The sequence below is a fragment of the Cucurbita pepo genome, chromosome LG16, assembly GCF_002806865.2.
Source record: "Cucurbita pepo subsp. pepo cultivar mu-cu-16 chromosome LG16, ASM280686v2, whole genome shotgun sequence".
Lineage (NCBI taxonomy): Eukaryota > Viridiplantae > Streptophyta > Magnoliopsida > Cucurbitales > Cucurbitaceae > Cucurbita > Cucurbita pepo.
In genome coordinates this window covers 5263422-5284096 of record NC_036653.1, presented here as the reverse complement: position 1 = coordinate 5284096, position 20675 = coordinate 5263422, and the positions used below count along the sequence as shown (strand labels likewise).

The following is a 20675-nucleotide window of genomic DNA, read 5'->3' as shown; positions in this document are numbered from 1 at the left end:
TACACTAAATCTAATTTCGGGTAATTTCTTAGTGAATATGACCTACCATCATGAATAAGCAATATTTAAGAATTACTCGACCAATTTCCACTGTTCACTTGGTAACTTAAGTTCATCAAGCTAGCCCGAACATGACTAAAACATCTATTTTCGATAAAAAAAAGTATATATATTAATTTAATTTCACGAAATTTTATCTTAATTTTTTAACTTTACCTCGTTTTTTGTTCTTATAAATAAATGAATTAATTAATAAAAATAGGAGTGAACTTTAGAATATCCTTATCCATATTCATATTTTTTATAGGAAAGCGGTTAATATTTTGTTTCAAAAATGTTTTTAAAGTTTTTTTTTTTAATTTAAAAAAAATTAATGTTTTTTTTTCCTAATAAAAAAGAGTAGTTTTTTAAAAAAATAAAAATAGTTTAAGAATTTTTTTAAGTTTAAGAAAAAAATTTAAAAGTATTGATGAAAATTTAAAGGTGTATTTTTATTAAATTAATAAAAATAAATAATCCACGTCATTAAATTCACATAAAAAATAAATAAATGAAAAAAATGGAGAAAGTGAAAGGTATAAAGGGCCCACGATAATCATCCCACAACCCACCCCCCACCGCTAAGCGAATAAAACAGCCTGTGCTCCAGCTCTTCTTTACACACACAACAAACATACTCTCTTCATTTTCACCCTTCCCACTTCCCTCCCCCCCTCTCCTCCGCCGTCAAATCGCCATGTCCGCCGTCGTCCACACCTTCCAGAAGCCTCGCACCTTCCTCCCGTCAAGGCCTCTCCCCGACGCCCTCCCAGTCTCCCACACCGACTCCGCCGCCGAGCAAACCCTCCGCCGCCGCCTCTCCTCTCTCTCCCTCCGAATCCAGCCAATCTCCTCCCCTGCAACCGCATGGGCGATCCGAAAATCCAAATCCATGTCCTCGATCGGAGATCTCGCCGGTAGCTCGGTCAGAAAGTGGTGGGACTGGGGCTGGGCTTGGATCCTCTCTCGCAAGCCTATCTTCGCCACGGATCTCGAGATGAACGAAGAGGAGTCCAAAATCCTCGGATCTCAAAACAGAGGTAGCTGGAGACACGTCTTCTTCAAGTTCAGATCTGAAATCAGAAAGCTCATTGGCTCCGATGTTGGCCTCCCCCAAACAACCTGCAACTACAAATCCTTCAATTTCTCCAACAATGGCGGAATCAGAACCTAATTGATTAATCAGATCATTCTTTCCCGTCTTCCTCGCTTCATTCGTATCCAATTGTTCTGTTCGTTCTGTAATTCCTCGCCGGTGAAGATCGATTAGGGCTCGAATCGAAACAGGTAAAATAGGATTTAAACAGATAGGGGTATTGTTGTCATTATATAAATTGNTTTCCATTTTCCGGTATTATAGTTTTAGATGGGAAATATGGGAGGATTAGGTGTATGAAAATTCAATTTTTTTTATTTTTTTTTAATTTTTTTTTAATTTTTTTTTTTTTTTACTACGGGAGGGTCAAATGTAAAAATGTTATTGTATTACTGTTATTATTGTTGTTACTATAACTTAAAATTATTATTGTGTTTAATAATTGCGAAGGAAAATGGTCCTTTTTTTAATTTTTAATTTTTAATTTTTTACAAATATATATATATATATATATATGTTGGGAAAGTGCTCCTCTTTAATATTGAAACTCCAAATTATTTTTATTAATTGAAAATTAATTCGTAAATTATGATTAAATTGAGAAGTTGTGTTTAATTATAACAGAAACAACCGACACTTTTAATAGGGAGACAGAAGGCTACTGAGTTGGTTAGACAATAAGGACAATTTGGTAATTTCATACATCATGAAAATTTTAGGAGGAATTCACAATTAATAATTTAATTCATCAAAATTCATCAATAAATTTTGCTAAAATAATTAAAAAAAAAACTATTTTGGTTGCGATGTGGCTGTAAATTAGTGAAAGAATAAAATAGAAAATAGAAAATTCATATTATAAATTATGAGAAATAATAATAAAAAAAAAGTTTAGAAATTGGGAAGTGGTGGTAATGATATAATGAAGTGTCGGTGACGGTGGCTTGCCAGCGGTGTATTATGTGGAGTCCAATGTCATTTTTAAATTAAAAATAATTATAATTATTATAAATTTTTTTAAGAAATTAATTAACAATATTGAAATTAAATTTATTTAACAATGAGAATGATTGAATGATTAAATTGTAAAAGATGACATAATTTAGTATTATTTTACCCAACGCTTTAATTTATTTTTAAAGTTTAAATATTAAACTTACTCAACACTAATTTATTTTGTTTTATTTTATATTTATTTATGTATAATTTTATTTTTTTCGTCAAGCGTCACCGACAAAAAATTCTGTAAATTTGTATCCTTGCAAATCTGACAGCTGTACAGTCCACGTGGCACTACCACATATTACTAGCATGTCCAACCTATATATTTCAATTTACTTCTGTTTTAATTTTGAAAAAATATTTATTAGTTTTTAAATATTAAATACCATTTTTTTTTAATTTATTTTAAAGTAAAATTTTCTCAATTTTTTTTTATTAATTATAAATATTAAATACCCTTTTGTTGTGAATTTTGTAATTTTTCCAATATTAATTATAATTTTTTTTAGAGAAAGGATAGACAACGAAGCTCATAAAGGCTTTTGGTTTTAAATGCAGCGACAGGGATAAAATGGACTTTTCAAACCGATTACGTGTCCATCAGTCATCTCTTGTCGCCCTCTTGCTTATTGATAATGGCCACATGCATGCCACTTGGCTTCGTTGTTTTTAATTTGTAATTCAAATTTTAATTTGGTTATTTACTTTATTTTAAAAAAAAATACATAATTTATTATACTAATTGTTTTAACATTTAAAATTTATATTTAATAAGCTTTTCAAAATGAAAAAATAGTAAAGGTATAAACTAAATTAAAAAAAAAATGAATATATAAATTAAATGTTATATGAATTATTGGATTTCGTTTCAATAGTTGTTTATTTTAATTTCACAATTTTAACGACAGGCATATTGCCAACGCATCATACTCGCTCCTTACGTGGCGTGAACGTATAAGGAATAAGTATTTCCAGCTCAGCAAAAAAAACAAAAAAATTGGGGTTTATTATTTGACTAATAATAATAAAATAATTGGAAATGGTCGGAAGTACAATTTTGGAAGCTTTTATTAGGTGTGATATTTAAAGCCGCCAATTCTATATATATATATATATATATATATATATATATATATATATATACATGTATGTATGTATGTATATATTGTTGTTCGTGATTTCACGCTATGCTTAGCGGAGGCGTGGTAATTTGAATTTTTTTGTTTAGTGGATGTTGAGTTTATTGTCCTTAATACGTATGAGCTACGTGGACCCTTTTATTTTTGTTGTTGTCCATGATTACTCGACCCAAATAGACATTTTTTTATGAGCAAATGTATGCAAAGTCGGAAGACAACTATCTTACTAAATAAGCCAATGGTTGAAATGAAAAGAAGGTCTGCCAAAAAAAGAAGTGTTTTTGTCGTTGCCATGAACGCGAGGAGAGTCATTTGGCCGAAATTTGGACTATAAACCATTACAAAATGGGAGGAAGGAAGCTCGAAGGCTCATCACCTTTGTGTGAAAGAAGAGACCAACCTCGACAATAACAACCTCAACGCTAGAACTATGACGAAGAGGAGAAAATGGGAGAAGAAATAAGTACATTGAAGGAAAATAATTAAGAAACAAATAAAGGAATAAATATATGAAATTTACCCGTATGAACTACAACACTATAATGAAATGGTTGTTTTGATGAAAGTTTTTTAAAGGACGGGACAAAATTGAACATTAACTTAAAGTTTAAAGGTGTAATTGAAATTATCATAAAATTTATGGGTATAATTGAAATTTGGTTGTATACGAAACGAATCACTATATTACAAATAATCACTGCAACGCTATACCAAATCATTTTAATTGAAAAATTACTAAAAATTGAATAATAAAATTAAACATTTTTAAATTTAAAAGTATAATTAAGACTAATTATAATATTAAAGGCTACTTTTGTAATTAGATAAAAAAAATATAATTAAAATTAATATCTAAGAGTTTACCTAAAATTAAATTGGGTACCATTCTAAAATTAACATAAAATTTTCATTTAAATTAAATTTTCGTTATCATTTCATACATTAATGTAAAATTTAATTCAAAATATTTCACAAACCAATTCACTATATATATATATAATCAAAATTTTAAAAGAAAAATTAATATAAGGGTCACTAAGGGCAATCATTTGATTGTTTTGAAAATTATATTTATTTTCTTCCAACTTTTATTTCCTTCAATTTTTTATTATTGATATATTTTAATTCTGAACTATATTCTAAAATAAAAAACAGATTTATAAAAGTTATATATTTTAATTCGGAAAACATCTAGAAAAAACTGAAATCATAAAAAAACTCATAATTGGAATAAATCTATTTTAAATGATTATTTTTTAAAATGTAAAATCATAAAATAAATAAATAAATAAATAAATAAATCTGTAAAATATGTGGCCATTTTTATTTTTATTTTATTTTATTTTATTTTTTTGGTTCAATTTATGATGGGATTGGGTCCTTGCCCGCCAGAAAAGAAGAGCTTTTGATCATAGGCATCATATGATTTGGTCCATAAAAAAATCACAGCTACACTCTCACTAATCCCGCCATGGCTGATGATTAAGAGCTTCGTTGTGCTTCACACTGATTGTTCATCTTTTTATGGTAAGCTTTTCTTTCATATACGAATGGAAAGTCGCTGTTTCTTTCACTCGATGCAAAATGACATTTAGCTTCTTTCTCAAGACTGAGCAATCCATCCATGATTTTGGCTTCCAGGAATTTCCCTATTGCGATTGTTTGGACTGCTCAGCTTCTTAGGTGATCTCTCTTTTCCATTTCTGTAAAACCCTAAATTTCATTTTACGCCCTTTAAACGCCGCACTTCTTTCCGCGATTCATGCAACAAACTTCGCTTTCAAAACTCGGGAAAAATTTGTTTTCCTTGTTGTTGTTGTTGTTGGTGATTTTTTGATTTATTGAGAAAATTATGCATCATTTGGAGCGGTGGGATGAAATTTCTGTAAAAAATGGACAAATGGATGCTTGAATATGACTGAAATGATAAAGAAAACGCTGCGGTCAGATCGGGAAGAGCTTACGTGCTGTGAAAAGAGAGGTCCATAGGGCAGGTGTCGACATAGAAAACGGCTGTAAATAAAATATCATTTTAACAAAGTTTTACATATGTTCTTCGGCTTTTGGATCGGTCTCTCTCGCCTTTCTTCCAGCTAATAACGTTGATGCCTTTTTCTTTTTTCTTGTTTTCTTTTACTTGCTTTTCCTATTTAATGATCTTGTCTCTTTGGTGTTAACTAGGTTTTTGCTGTCATTTGAAAACAGAGCATTTCATGGCTGTCTCTGCTGCTGATGGTCCCTGAAACCCTCATCAGCTTCACTGTTTCTTCTCAGTAGTTCATCTCTGCTCTGTTTTCTTGCTTCTGCTGGATTTTTAACACTTGGGTTTGCATTTAATCCTTCCTTTTTTCCTTTTAGAGTTCATCTTCTTTTGTTCTTTTGTTAATTTCAATCTTGAGAGAGATTCTGAGTCTGGTGATCTGAATGGGGATATTGGTTGTTTAAGAGGAATTTGAATTTTGTATCCATGGTTTGATTACTGATCTGGGTCTGTATTCTTTTAGGTTCTTTGGTAGTTGATTTCGAGATTTTCTTGTCGATTTTGAAGAAGCAAAATGAGTGGTTCTGTCTTGGTGGCTGTTGCTGCTGCTGTTGGGAACTTGTTGCAAGGATGGGATAATGCGACTATCGCAGGTAGATTCATTCTTTCTCTGTTAATTTATCCTTGTTCCATGGTAAAATCATCGAAGTTGTGTCTCTATTACCCGCCTTCATGGTGTTCTTCAAAAATCTCAAGTCTGATCCATTGTTGCTGCAGGGGCCGTCCTGTACATTAAAAAGGAATTCAACCTTGAAAGTAGCCCCACTGTAGAAGGGCTGATTGTGGCCACGTCCCTTATCGGAGCCACCGTGATCACGACATGCTCCGGGGCAATATCAGATTGGCTTGGCCGCCGGTTGCTTCTCATTCTATCATCTGTTCTTTACTTCATCAGTGGCATTGTAATGCTGTGGTCTCCCAATGTATATATCCTTCTTTTAGGCAGGCTTTTGGATGGTTTTGGAATAGGTTTGGCTGTTACGCTGGTTCCAGTTTACATATCTGAGACTGCTCCCCCTGAAATTAGAGGATCATTAAACACACTTCCTCAGTTCACTGGTTCTGCTGGAATGTTTTTCTCATACTGCATGGTTTTTGGGATGTCTTTAATGGAATCCCCAAGTTGGAGATTAATGCTTGGGGTTCTCTTTATTCCTTCACTTATATATTTAGTACTGACAATATTTTTCTTGCCTGAGTCACCTCGTTGGCTTGTCAGTAAAGGCCGAATGCTCGAGGCCAAACGCGTACTGCAGAGGCTTCGAGGCAGGGAGGATGTATCTGGTTAGTTCTTGTTCGATGCTGATTTACTGTTCTTCTGTTGGTATTGTTGTTCCATGCTTAATGTTGGAAGTTTGTAAGAGTGTACTTATGGATATGACGGGTATAGGTCGAATAATTAGATTTAAAACTACACGAATTCTATAACGTTTTCGACCGGTGGTTCATAGAAGAGAATCACAAGCTGCTATTCATTTAAGCTGCAGATTTATGGCTTAACCTGTCATAGTTTGAGCTGAGATTTATTTTGATGCAGCCATTTCACATTGATAAAGCATTAGAATATTGTTCTTAATGATTTTTTCTATCCTTCGTTATAGTTGCTTCATTTTCTAGTTGGCTGGTTCATACGTATTGTTCTGGAACTCAGTTAGTGTCTTGCCTTGGTGTTGGCTTTTATGGCAATGGCTGATTCAAGGGAACTAGCCTCATCATATGTTACTGATCAAATCTTTGATGAACAGGTGAACTGGCTTTACTTGTTGAGGGTCTTGGAGTTGGGGGTGAAACCTCTTTTGAGGAATACATAATTGGTCCTGCAGACGACCTTGCTGACCAAGATATATCGACCGACAAAGATGAAATCAAGTTATATGGACCTGAACAAGGACTCTCTTGGGTTGCTAGGCCGGTTACAGGGCAGAGTTCTATTGGGCTAGTGTCTCGGAATGGAAGCATTATAAATCAGAGTGGTTTTGTCGATCCTCTAGTCACTCTCTTTGGCAGTGTTCATGAGAAGCTCCCCGATACAGGAAGCATGCGCAGTACACTCTTTCCACATTTCGGAAGCATGTTCAGCGTTGGAGGTAACCAACCTAGAAATGAGGAGTGGGACGAAGAGAGCCTTGCCAGAGAGGGTGAGGACTATCAGTCAGATGCTGGTGGTGGTGATTCTGATGATAACATACGGAGTCCACTGATGTCACGACAAACAACGAGCATGGAGAAAGACATGATCGCACCCGCTCATGGCAGTCTTTCCAGCATGAGACAGGGTAGTCTTGCTGGAGATCCTGTTGGAAGTATGGGGATTGGTGGTGGTTGGCAGCTTGCTTGGAAATGGTCTGAGAAAGAAGGCCCGGATGGAAAGAAGAAAGAGGGTTTTAAACGAGTTTATTTGCACCAAGAAGGCGTTTCTGAACCGCAGCGAGGATCCATAGTCTCTATTCCTGGTGGTTATGCGCCAACTGATGGTGGCTATGTTCAAGCTGCTGCTTTGGTGAGCCAACCGGCTCTTTACTCCAAAGAGCTTATGCATCAACATCCAGTTGGACCAGCTATGGTCCATCCGACTGAAACCGCGACAAAAGGCCCAGTTTGGCACGACCTTTTCGAACCCGGAGTCAAACATGCTCTGCTCGTTGGTGTGGGAATTCAAATACTTCAGCAGGTAAACCCTTCCCTTTCTGCTTCATTTATTGGTAGCTTTCTCTCAAACTTCTTGTTTTGTTTGCAGTTCTCTGGCATCAATGGAGTTTTGTATTACACACCTCAAATTCTTGAGAAAGCAGGCGTTGGAGTTCTTCTCTCAAACTTGGGTATTGGCTCTTCTTCTGCATCTTTGCTGATTAGCGCCCTGACGACATTGTTGATGCTCCCTTCAATCGCCGTGGCCATGAGACTGATGGACATCTCGGGTCGTAGGTAAGACATTCTTTCTTTGATTAACGCCATTGCTCGAGCATTGAAGTGCCACACTCCTCATAACATTCGTAAACAACATCGAGTTTGTTGTGCATTATTCTTCGACTTTCTACATTTCACACACCATATATTTCCCCTCATCATGCAGGACTCTACTACTGTTCACCATCCCTGCCTTGATATCATCCCTCATCATCCTAGTAATCGGCAGCCTAGTGCACATGGGCAGCGTAGCAAATGCATCAATCTCGACCGTCAGTGTAGTTGTTTACTTCTGTTTCTTCGTGATGGGGTTCGGGCCAATCCCAAACATACTATGCGCAGAAATCTTCCCAACCCGGGTCCGTGGCCTATGCATTGCAATTTGTGCACTAACATTTTGGATTGGCGATATCATTGTCACATATACACTACCCGTGTTGCTCAACTCAATCGGGCTAGCAGGCGTTTTCGGTATGTATGCAGTTGTTTGCAGCATATCATGGGTGTTCGTCTTTCTAAAAGTTCCAGAAACAAAGGGCATGCCACTTGAAGTCATCACTGAATTCTTCTCTGTTGGCGCCAAACAGGTTATAGCTGCTAAAAATAGTTGAAATTCATCATATACACACAGATTCATTTTTTTTCTTCTAATGTTTGATATTTTTGGTTGGATTTGATGATCTTTGAAAGTTGAGTTTAGTTTCTGTAAAGGGTATTGTGTTTCTCCTCTCTCCCCATTTTACGATTATGCCATTTTTGGAGACGGTGATCGTCCGAGTTCTAAATCCAAAGTCATGTTTCGACGACGAGAATGATTTACTAAAATATTCCCTCTAAATCTTTAGTTTGAACTACAGTGTGTCATCTTAAGATGACGTAACATTTTATTTCTAGGCATTTAGTCTCGTATGACGAAAACTTAACTAATATTTGAAGTACAAGAAGACGGACCATTTTTAGTTTTTGGTATTTTTAAGGTTGAACGTTTTAGCCGTAAACTCTCGGATTCTCGATAAAGTCATAGTTTAGAGGACTTTTTAACACAAGTTTGTGTAAAAATAGTTACCGTTCTCTAACGAATAGTCTAAATTAATTTACTGTGGAAATTAAGGTTTAAAATTAATAACTCCAAGATTTATTCCCTAAAAATATGTTAGAATAAAATAATTAGGTAAATTTTATGATTGGATAAATGAAATTAAAAATTAAATAATAATTATTAAAAAAAAAGGAAAAATATATGAAATTAAAAATTAAATAATAATTATTAAAAAAAAAGGAAAAATATATATTGAAATATCTAAGAAGGGGCCCAAATTTCAAGGAAAAGTTTGATGGCGCGTTCTCCAACGCTTTCCCTCCTCCCATTTCAATTCTTCCCATCCCTTCTTCTCCTCTTCTTCCATTTCCCTTCATTTTCATCGCATGGCACAGGATTCGTTCTTCCATTCCTTTTCCTGCTATATCTTTCAATCCCCATTCCATTTCAATCGCATTCGCCTCCGCGCTTTTCGAAATGGGTTCCGATCTAGAAGCCAGTTCTTCATCCAGTCTCCTTCAATCTCCGGCGGTCAAAGAAGATACGCCTCTTCTCGGCAGCGCCAACCCTCTGTCTTCGCAGCCCAAGACATTTGCTAATGTTTTTATTGCCATTGTTGGGGCTGGTGTTCTTGGGCTTCCTTACGCTTTCAAACGTACTGGGTGGGTTATGAGCCTTCTAATGCTGTTTTCTGTTGCGTTCTTCACTTATTACTGTATGATGCTCCTTGTTTATACTCGTCGGAAAATTGAATCGGTTATCGGATTCTCGAAAATCAATTCGTTTGGGGATTTAGGTTATACTATTTGCGGTTCCCCTGGTAGGATTATTGTTGATTTGCTTATTATTTTGTCTCAAACTGGATTCTGTGTTGGTTATTTGATTTTCATTGGTAATACTATGGCTGATGTTTATAATTCCCCGACCGCTACGGATTTGAGTCCTAAGATCTTGGGATTAGCGCCCAAGGTTGTGTACGTTTGGGGGTGTCTCCCTTTCCAATTGGGTTTGAACTCGATTCCAACCCTGACCCATTTGGCTCCTTTGAGTATCTTTGCTGATGTTGTCGACCTTGGAGCTATGGTGGTTGTGATGATAAAAGACGTGTTGATTTACTTCAAACAGAGCCCATCTGTTGAGGCATTTGGGGGCTTTTCCGTGTTCTTTTACGGAATGGGTGTGGCTGTGTATGCCTTTGAAGGGATTGGAATGGTGTTGCCATTAGAATCCGAGACAAAGAACAAGGAGAAATTCGGGAGTGTCTTGGGGTTATCCATGGCGTTCATTACTGTTTTATACGGAGCATTTGGAACTCTTGGCTATTTCGCCTTCGGCGAAGATACCAAAGACATGATCACCGGTAACTTAGGGTCTGGATTAATTAGCACCATTGTTAAACTGGGTTTGTGTGTAAACCTGTTCTTCACGTTGCCATTGATGATGAACCCTGTTTATGAGATCGTGGAGAGACGATTCTGGGGAGGAAGATATAGCCTATGGTTAAGATGGATGCTGGTTTTCATGGTGAGTTTGGTGGCACTTTTGGTGCCGAATTTTGCTGATTTCTTGTCTCTGGTTGGAAGCGCTGTGTGCTGTGCATTGGCGTTTGTGTTGCCTGCTCTGTTCCATTTCTTGGTGTTCAAGCAGGAAATGGATGTGAAAGGATGGTGTGTGGACATTGGAATTCTGGTGTTGGGGGTTGTTCTTGGAGTTTCTGGGACATGGTCTGCTCTGGTGGTGATTTTCTCTGTTAAGGAATGATTATAAACACACCATTAAAGTGTTGAGGAAACTAAACTAGAAGCCGCCTACTCTCCTGATGATGATATCAATGGATGAAGTGTAGCTAAGGTAAGGTAGAGGGCAATAAAGTGCTAACTGTTGTGTATTGTTGTCTCTTGTTTGTACTATGATTTTATTTCTGAACTGTTTTAGAATGGAATTCAAAACATCATTTGGGCTCTTTCAATAAAATGTCATTTTTTTCAAAATAACTCTCGAACGTTTTGATCGTAGTTCGTTTGTTTATGTGAACAAATCTAAATTGGTTTGAAGTTAGATGTGTCACTGTTAGGAATTCCCCTTGAACAAAGTACACTATAAGCCTCCCCTTAATTGAGGCTCGACTACTTTCGCGGACTTTGTTCGACATGTGACTACACCTTCGAGGCTCATTCTAACACGTGACTACACCTTCGAGGCTCATTCTATTGATATGGCTAAGTGCATGGCTCTGATACCATGTCAGGAATCACGGATCTCCACAATGGTATAATATTGTAAGCTCTCATTGTAACGTCCCAGATCCACCGTTAGTACATATTGTCCTCTTTGGGCTTTCCCCTTTTTGAGCTTTCCCGCAAGGCTTTAAACTTTTTCGTAGGTTTAAGGAAGGAAGTCAAGACGAAAGATGAATGAGCCGGAACAAACGGGAAGTCAAGACTCTCGATGAATGAGAGTTTACCGTGAAAGAAGGGAGAGGAAAGAGACTGAACCTATCCTTTCTCTACCTTAACTGCTTTGAAAGATGAAACCGAAAACTGGGCTGTCTCTTCTTCTATTTCAATTCATATTCCCATGAAATCTTCGAGAGAGAATTTGGAAGAATAGAGTTTTTGGAGGAAAAATTTCTCTAGTTTTTATATATTTTTTATATAAAATATTAATTTTTAAAAATGGATAATTTACCTTTGTATATAAATATAATTTTAAATTTAAAAAATGTTTATAATAAATTGTAAAAATATAATATAATATTTAACCTAATTTCTATATATATATATATATATATATATAATTTAGCTAATGATTTTTTTTTTAATTTCTATATATATATATATGTGTATAACTGTCATTCATTAATCCATACGACACCGTACCACTACAAATTTTTATTTATTTTTTTAAAAATATGTAAAAGGGAGAAAAAGATTCAAAACCACATTTAAATAATTGGTTGAGAACATCACCCAAAATTACTNAAAAAAAAAAAAAAAAAAAAAAAAAAAAAAAAAAAAAAAAAAAAAAAAAACACGAAGGCATTGCTAGCTGTCACCAGCCCATTTCCCTCCCATTCATCCTATTCTCACTCACTCACTCACTCACTCACTTTTATAAAACCTTTCCCCTTCCCCTTCTTCTTCTCCACTTCCTCCAAACCCTAACAATGGCGTCTCTCTCCTTCCTCCTCCTCCTCCTCCTCCTCCTCGCCGTCTCTGCAACTTTCCTTCCTTCTTCAATGGCCGCCTCCCCTTCCTTTCGAACTCTTGACGCCAACGCCCACTTCTTTAACCCTAAGCTTCCCGCTAAATCCTTCTCCTCCTCTAAGAAATTCGAGGGCTCCTCCGATTTCGTCAATCTCCGCTACCACATGGGCCCTGTTCTTTCCTCTTCCCCCATCAATATTTACCTTGTCTGGTACGGCAAATGGTCCGTCTCCCAGAAATTCCTAATCAAGGACTTTCTTCTCTCCATTTCCGCCCCCGATCCCCGCCGTGCTCCTCCTTCTCCTTCGGTTGCTGAGTGGTGGCAAACCGTCTCGCTTTACACCGATCAAACCGGCGCTAATGTCTCCCGTTCCGTCGTCATTGCCGGTGAACATTCCGACCTCCACCACTCCCATGGCACTGACCTTACTCGCCTCTCCATTCAGCAGGTTATTGCAACTGCCGTTCGATCTGCGCCGTTTCCGGTTGACCACCGGAACGGGATGTTTCTGGTGCTCACTTCTCAGGATGTTACGATGCAGGACTTTTGTCGAGCAGTTTGCGGGTTCCATTACTTCACCTTCCCTTCCATGGTGGGCTACACGCTCCCCTATGCTTGGGTTGGTCACTCCGGCAAGCAGTGCCCTGAGCAATGCGCCTATCCTTTCGCCGTGCCGGCGTATATGGCCGGCGGTGGTCCCGGCGTTCTCTCGCCGCCGAATCGAGACGTTGCGTTAGACGGAATGATTAGTGTTATAGGCCATGAATTAGCTGAAGTCGCTTCGAATCCGTTGGTGAATGCTTGGTATGCCGGTGAGGATCCGACAGCGCCGACGGAGATTGCGGACCTCTGCGAGGGTTTGTACGGCACCGGTGGCGGCGGCGGGTATATAGGGCAGGTAATGAGGGATGGAGAAGGAAGGACGTTTAATGTGAATGGGAGAAATGGAAGGAAGTTCTTGTTGCAGTGGCTATGGAGTCCAGTTCTGAAGGCCTGTGCCGGTCCCAATGCTTTGGATTGAGTGGTGGAAGTTTCAATTTCCGATCAGTTTCGTCGTTATTATGTTGTAACTTGAAGAAGAACTCGGCGGCGCCGATGAGCTCAGCTTGAGCATCCGCCGTAGAGATCGGTGGCTCCGCCGTGCCGCAGTGGACGGATTGCAGGGACAAGTGGAGGGGGGCCGGGGGTTCTATGAATTTATTACAGTTTCTATGGTATATATTAATATATAAAATTTTAAACTTTTCATTAATTTATTTATTAATAATTGAATATGATTTTTTCTTTCTGTGAATTTTGAAAAAAAAAATATTGTATTAATTCTTTTTAATAAGCTTAAATTTTCTCATTATTATTTTAATTTAACCTAAAATTTATATATATTTTTTTTTTGGGGACAAACAACAAGTCCCAAAGGAGAGGGGCCCACATAATTTGTGATCAAACAGCTCATGATGGGACCCAATTACATCGCTCCTATTATATTATAATAATATTATTATTAAATATTCTCACTTTCACCCCCACCACTTTCCATATTTTCAAAATTCAGTATTGGGTGACTAAAATGTGAATTCGAAAACTTTTAGGACTAAAGTGCAAAATATTAGATTATATTTGTTTGAAGGAATGGGGGCCAGTTCAGAAATACATAAATTTGGAAGGGTTAGAGAATAAATAGTATTTTGAATTAGTCAACGAAGTAGAAATTAAATGGGCCAGAGGAGGCAGTAGCGGCCCACTTATTGGTGGGGGCCCAATAACAAAAAGGGTGTCTCGATCTCTGAGTTGGAACTTGGATGGGACATATTCCCACCCCTCACATGACATTCAAACAAAAAGGCTATTCCTTGCTATTCAATCCACAAACAGACAAAACTGCCACGTGTCTTTTTGTTTAATTTTTATTTTGGTCATATAAAAAAATACTACTTTTTTAGTACCGACCCATACTTGATTATGTTCTTTCGTCTCAGGTCCCAAGATTCGGTACAAGATGGTCCCAACATTTTTGGACTATTCTAGTAAATCATAGGTCATTCCAACATGTTTTGTTGTAACGGCACAGATCCACCGCTACCAGATATTGTTTTCTTTGGGTTTATTGTCTTCTTTGGGCTTTCCCTTCCGGGCTTCCCCTCAAGGCTTTAAAACGTGTCTACTAGGGGAAGGTTTCTACACTCTTATAAATGGTGGTTTGTTCTTCTCCCCAACCAATGTGGGACATCACAACCCACCCCCTTCGGGGCCCAGCGTCCTCGCTGACACTCTTTCCTTCCTCCAATTGAAGTGGGACCGCCCCAAAATCCACCCCCTTTGGGGCCAGCGTTCTTACTAGCACAATGCCTCGTGTCTACCCCCTTCGGGGAACAGCGAGAAGGCTGACACATCGTCCGGTGTCTGGCTTTGATACCATTTGTAACGGCCCAGATCCCCCGCTAACAGATATTGTCCTCTTTGGGCTTTTCCTTTCGAGTTTCCCCTTAAGATTTTAAAACGCGTCTACTAGAGGAAGGTTTCCACACCTTATAAATGGTGGTTTGCTCTCCTCAACAAACAACGTGAGACATCACATTTATCCTCACTCACGTAAAATTCCTTAAAAATCGTTCAACATAAAATTATTTTATGCAAAACACATTTAATTATTTGGTGCAAAAACACATTTAACCGTGTAGTTCTTATAATTGAGCCAGAAAGTGGCCTAAGACCTCAAGTTCCATATAGCTCAAAGAAACCATTATTTAAAAAAAGAAAAAATATATCATAAATTCATAGATATCATCATAACAAGACAAACCGACAAAGGATGATCTTCTTCCACTTAATGCAGACATGGCGAGGGAGGTAGCCACGTGCATTGCCACGTGTAACCCTGAAGCAGAACTCAACCCGTCATTTGGCAAAAGGAGCAGAAAAGAATTAAAGGGTTCGAAATTATATAAACTAAAACTAATCCAACAGAGTAAGGGAAGCAGAGGAGATAACAATGGCAGAACCTGGTGGTGGCGGCGTACGCGGTGGAATCAGAGCTTGCAACCAGAGCTGTGGTTGCGCCGTTCCCTGTCCCGGTGGCAACGCTTGTAAGTGTGCAACGGCGACGGCGGGGGGAGAGGTGGCGCATCGGCAGTGCCCGTGCGGGGAGCATTGTGGGTGCGACCCCTGTACTTGTCCGAGTGCGGTGGTGGGAGTGGGAAGGGGTAAGTGCAGGTGCGGGGAGGATTGCCGGTGTGAAATTTGCCGATGTGCAGATTGAGAGTTGTTGTAATTTGCCGGTGTGGTATTGGGTTGGTTTGTGTATAGTGAAATGGTGATGTAAGGTGTTGTGTTTGTGAGAGAGTGAGTATATAGATGGAATAAAACTGAGGTTGTGCTCTGTATCGAATATCTCTGTTTACAACAACACCCACTTAGCCAACAACGTTTCACTGTTCTTTACGGTCCTATGCGACAATGGAGCAAACCCATTTCAGTTTCTCCATGGATTTCTCAGAAAAACCTAAGAAAATGGCTTCCTGTTCTTTGCCAGATCGGTGTCTCTGTCGCCAAAAATCAAACTATGGGCGAGGATGGTGGGGGAGAGGAGTCTAACCTCTTTGATTAAGAGTTTATAAATAAAGAATATCACGACTCTCCACAATGATACAATATGCTCCATTGTGAGTATAAGCTCTCGTGGCTTTGCTTTGGGTTTCCCCCAAAAGGTCTCATACGAATAGAGATAGTATTCTTCACTTAGGAACCCATGATAAGCCTCTCCTGACGTATATGGATCTCTTGAATAGTCTCCCCTTAATCGAAGCTCGACTTCTTTCTCTAAAGCCCTCGAACAATGAACAAGAACAATCTACACCCTTTGTTCGACACTTTAATCACTTTTGACTACACCTTCAAGGCTCACAATTCAATTGTTTGATATTTTAGGATTCTATTGACATGGCTAAGTTTAGGGTATAGTTATGATATCATGTTATGAATAACGATTCTCCACAGTGATATGATATTGTCTACTTTGAGCATAAGCTCTCATGGGCTTCTCCAGAAGGTCTCATACCAATGGAGATAGTATTCCTCACGATCTTTAGTATTCCTCACGATCTTTCACTTAATTAACTAAGGTAGAACAAACTCCAAATAACATCTTTATTGATCGTACGAGGCCTCTAGGAGAAATCAAAATTTAAAACATAAAGCTTTGAGAGTTTAGTCTCGTCTCTAACATGGTATTAGAGACCATAGAATCAAAGGAGTCGTAAGTTTTGAAGGTGGTCTAGTAAAAAGTGACGAGAGTGTTGAATAAATGGTATACTTTGTTCGAGGGCTTTAGAGAATAAGTTGAGTATCGGCGGCATATGCCTCAGGAGAGGCCTCTCCAGGGTGTGTTTTATTTTTAGGGTTCGAGAGGAAGAGTCGAGGTTCAATTAAGGGGAGGTTGTTCTTTAGGGGAGGAGCTCTATGGGCCTCAAGCGAGGTTTCATAGTGTATTTTGTTCGAGGGGAGGATGGTTGAAAGAGGAAGAATCCCACATCGACTAATTAAGGATGGTTGAAAGAGGAAGAATCCCACATCGACTAATTAAGGATGAACATCATCGTTCATCTCTGTTGGCCTAAGAATACTTGAGATGAGCTTCAGCCATGTTTACAGTTCTTGAACATGACGCTCTGTTCTTACATATATCCACTGTTTTAAAGCAAGTGTTCTAACTTGAATCTGCATCAATCATTAGCCTGTCCTTCACACTTTTTTCCTATTCACCAGTATACAACATCCCAAACATGGCTAACAAACATGTTCTATCTTTAATCTTCCTCTACCTTTCAAGAATTCAATCAGCTTTACCTATGTCACAGTACACAGCACAAACACAAACAAACAAAGCTAGCATGTTCTATCTTCATTTTCAATCTAGATCCTTGACATGGCCCAACTTGAACAATGTTTAGACCTTTCTAAGGTCTGCTTGCAGCTTCTCCAATTTAAGCACAAGTTTGCAGACTTAGGCGACCAAAACAGGTAAATCAGACCCTTCAAAGGATTCAAATTCCAGTTTAGTGCCTCTTTTAACTATCTCAGGTTTCAATTATCGCTATAACACTGCACAACAATGATGCTTCTAAGTAGTTTTTATGAAACTAGTGATACCCAAATCCATCTTACCTTCAAGAAACGAAGTTTGTGATGAATGCAACTCCGCCGTTTCTCGAGCAATCCAGCCACGTCCCGCCGCCCAACCCATCTCTTCCGCCCTAAATTTCGTATGAACAAGTAAAAACAGATCAATTTCAGAAAATTTGAAACTATCGATCGATTTCCCCCTAGAAAATGAACGAAAACGGCATTGAAGTTGTCGGACCTACTGCGTCTGAGGAACGGCCATGTTTGCTCCATTGCTGATGCCGGCACCATGCTCGTTCACTAGAATGCGCTTCTCAAATATCCACTCTGGTTTGAGGCTCTCCAATTCGATTTCAACCATCAAAGAAGCATCATCTTCCGGAAAATGGCGAGAAGCTCTCCAACTTTACCGCGAAATCAGACTCTCTGGATCTCAATTGCCAGACTCCTCGGTGCTCCCTTCGATTCTCAAAGCATGTTCCAACGTTTCTTTCAAACTTGGAACCGCTATGCACGGATGTCTGATCAAACAAGGATGCCAATCTTCCACTTCCGTTGCTAATTCCGCTATCGACTTGTATATGAAATGGGGTGATTTGGATTCCGCACACCGCGCTTTTGTTTCTCTGAAGAACAAGGATTCGGTGTCTTGGAACGTGATGGTTCATGGAAATTTCTCAAATGGGGGCGTAATGGCAGGTTTGTGGTGGTTTAAAATGGCCAGATTCGCCGATTTTCAGCCCAATGTTTCTTCGTTGGTAATTGTAATTCAGGCATTTCGTGAGCGTAAATCATATTGTGAAGGCTTTGCGGCTCATGGTTATATAATTCGCTCTGGTTTCTCTGCCATTGTTTCGGTTCAAAACTCTCTGTTGAGCTTATATACTGAAGTAGATATGTTTCTTGCCCACAAACTGTTCGATGAAATGTATGTGAGAAATGATATCGTTTCCTGGAGTGTGATGACAGGAGGTTTTGTGCAAATTGGGGAAGACGAACATGGGCTGCTGATGTTTCGAGATATGGTGACAGAGGCTGGCATTTCACCTGATGGGGTAACCATTGTAAGTGTTCTAAAAGCTTGCACCAACTTGAGAGATATTTCACTTGGAACAATGGTGCATGGATTGGTGGTTTGTAGGGGCTTGGAAGATGATTTGTTTGTTGGGAACTCCTTGATAGACATGTATTCCAAATGTTCCAAGGTTCATTCTTCATTTAAAGCTTTCAAGGCGATGCCTGAGAAGAATATCGTCTCGTGGAATTCGATGTTGTCGGCGTATGCCCTCAACGAGAAGCCTTTGGAAGCTGTGGCGTTGCTGAGGACAATGGTGGAAGAAGGGGTTGAGAAAGATGAGGTGACTTTTGTGAATGTTCTTCAGATATTTAAGCATTTTCTGGATTCGTTACAATGCAGGTCTGTCCACGGCGCGATTATACGACGAGGATATGAATCGAACGAGTTGGTGATGAACTCTGTGATTGATGCTTATGCGAAATGCAATCTGATTGAGCTTGCAGGCATACTTTTTGATGGAATGAAGAAGAAAGATGTAGTTACTTGGAGCACCATGATTGCAGGCTTTGCCTACAATGGCGATCCCGACAAAGCGATATCGATCTTCAAGCGAATGAATGAAGAGGTGAAACCGAACAAGGTATCGATTATGAATCTTATGGAGGCTTGTGCTGTTTCTGCTGAATCAAGACGATCGAAATGGGCTCACGGTATAGCTGTTAGAAGAGGTTTGGCTAGTGAAGTAGCTGTTGGAACTGCCATTATTGACATGTACTCAAAATGTGGAGATATAGCAGCCTCCATTAGAGCCTTCAACCAAATCCCAGAAAAGAATGTCGTCTGTTGGAGCGCTATGATATCTGCCTTCGGCATCAACGGTCTCGCTCACGAAGCCTTACTTTTGTTCGAAAAGATGAAACAATACGACATGAAGCCGAATGCTGTGACCGCCCTGTCATTGCTGTCTGCTTGTAGCCATGGAGGACTAGTGGAAGAAGGGCTCTCTTCTTTCAAATCCATGGCGAAGAAACATGAAATTACACCGGGTTTGGAGCACTACTCATGCGTCGTCGACATGTTAGCCCGAGCGGGGAAATTCAAAGACGCATTAGAGTTGATTGAGAAGATGCCTGAAGAAATGGAAGCAGGGGCCAGCATTTGGGGGACACTATTGAGCTCTTGTAGGAGCTATGGAAACATTGTGCTTGGCTCGGGAGCGGCCTCTCGTGTTCTTGAACTCGAACCGTTGAACTCGACTGGCTACATGCTTGCGTCGAACTTGTATGCGAACTGCGGGCTAATGAGTGATTCTGCAAAGATGAGGAGGTTGGCAAAAGAGAGAGGAGTCAAGGTTGTTGCTGGATACAGTTTGGTGCATATTAACTCACAGAGTTGGAGATTTGTTGCTGGAGATGAGTTCAATCCAAGAGCTGATGAGATCTATTTAATGGTTGAACAATTGCACAGTGTAATGAAGATTGATTATTTGAAAGTTTTAGATGCTATTCAAATGGACATGTATTTGATTTGATGTAGAGTCGGGTTTTTCTTCTCGGTCGGTATCTCATTTCCTCGAGTGCAACAAAAGAAAGGAAGGCGTCCATGTAGCTACTGCGCTTGCTCCCTCGACCTCTACTGATCATAGCTGACAAAGATGCACAAACTAGTAAACCGGGACAACAGAAAGGAAGGGGTCTATATAGCTGCTGCGCTCGCCCCTCAGCCTCCGCTGATCATAGCCGACAAAGAAGCACCAACTATCATAGCCGCCTACTTTTCTAGCTTCATCTGTAACTGTTCAGAACATATAGCAAAACCGCAGCCAAAAACTTTTCAATATTGGTAACAAGCTAATTTGGCTTGAGAATTTTTTTTCAAGGCGGTACGTTCTTTGCATGCTATCATGCTTCAACAGGTTTCGCCCTCTTAAAGATTAGAGATGGAACTGGACTATGCCTCTGTCTTTGACCGAACGAACCTTCTTACCTTACTTTGAATGGAAGCTTTCAACCTTTTTTTTAATCAGTTCGTAGCATAGATCAATCACTTGGGTAACTTTTGCCTACCAA

General features: G+C 38.8%; 6 protein-coding genes across 15 annotated transcripts; all 6 read left to right on the top strand.

Annotated features, from left to right (window-relative positions):
* Positions 1-651: 651 nt before the first annotated feature.
* LOC111777478 lies at positions 652-1370 on the top strand. The gene has a single exon (XM_023657102.1). The coding sequence runs from the start codon at positions 737-739 to the stop codon at positions 1211-1213; it is 477 nt and encodes a 158-aa protein (XP_023512870.1). The 5' UTR covers positions 652-736; the 3' UTR covers positions 1214-1370.
* A 3281-nt stretch (positions 1371-4651) lies between these two features.
* LOC111777393 (monosaccharide-sensing protein 2-like) lies at positions 4652-9030 on the top strand. 10 transcript variants are annotated; one of them, XM_023656963.1, is made up of 8 exons: positions 4652-4803; positions 4918-4959; positions 5482-5601; positions 5781-5910; positions 6035-6601; positions 7063-7988; positions 8055-8242; positions 8391-9030. In XM_023656963.1, exons 4-8 carry the CDS (start codon positions 5832-5834, stop codon positions 8833-8835), a joined length of 2205 nt encoding a protein of 734 aa, XP_023512731.1. In that variant the 5' UTR covers positions 4652-4803; positions 4918-4959; positions 5482-5601; positions 5781-5831; the 3' UTR covers positions 8836-9030. The 10 variants fall into 10 exon arrangements, with proteins under 10 accessions (XP_023512731.1, XP_023512728.1, XP_023512735.1 ...); XM_023656960.1 differs by having other exon boundaries at positions 5458-5601; XM_023656967.1 differs by having other exon boundaries at positions 4885-4959.
* A 552-nt stretch (positions 9031-9582) lies between these two features.
* Positions 9583-11251, top strand: LOC111776975 (amino acid transporter AVT3B-like). The gene has a single exon (XM_023656405.1). It carries the CDS (start codon positions 9741-9743, stop codon positions 11022-11024), a length of 1284 nt encoding a protein of 427 aa, XP_023512173.1. The 5' UTR covers positions 9583-9740; the 3' UTR covers positions 11025-11251.
* Positions 11252-12389: 1138 nt separating this feature from the next.
* Positions 12390-13719, top strand: LOC111776734 (protein EXORDIUM-like 5). The gene has a single exon (XM_023656064.1). The coding sequence runs from the start codon at positions 12430-12432 to the stop codon at positions 13489-13491; it is 1062 nt and encodes a 353-aa protein (XP_023511832.1). The 5' UTR covers positions 12390-12429; the 3' UTR covers positions 13492-13719.
* A 1709-nt stretch (positions 13720-15428) lies between these two features.
* Positions 15429-15855, top strand: LOC111777659 (metallothionein-like protein 4A). Its single transcript, XM_023657362.1, has one exon. The coding sequence runs from the start codon at positions 15460-15462 to the stop codon at positions 15724-15726; it is 267 nt and encodes an 88-aa protein (XP_023513130.1). The 5' UTR covers positions 15429-15459; the 3' UTR covers positions 15727-15855.
* Positions 15856-17713: 1858 nt separating this feature from the next.
* Positions 17714-20569, top strand: LOC111776938 (pentatricopeptide repeat-containing protein At2g17210). The gene has a single exon (XM_023656357.1). The coding sequence runs from the start codon at positions 17849-17851 to the stop codon at positions 20135-20137; it is 2289 nt and encodes a 762-aa protein (XP_023512125.1). The 5' UTR covers positions 17714-17848; the 3' UTR covers positions 20138-20569.
* The last annotated feature ends 106 nt before the right edge of the window (positions 20570-20675 follow it).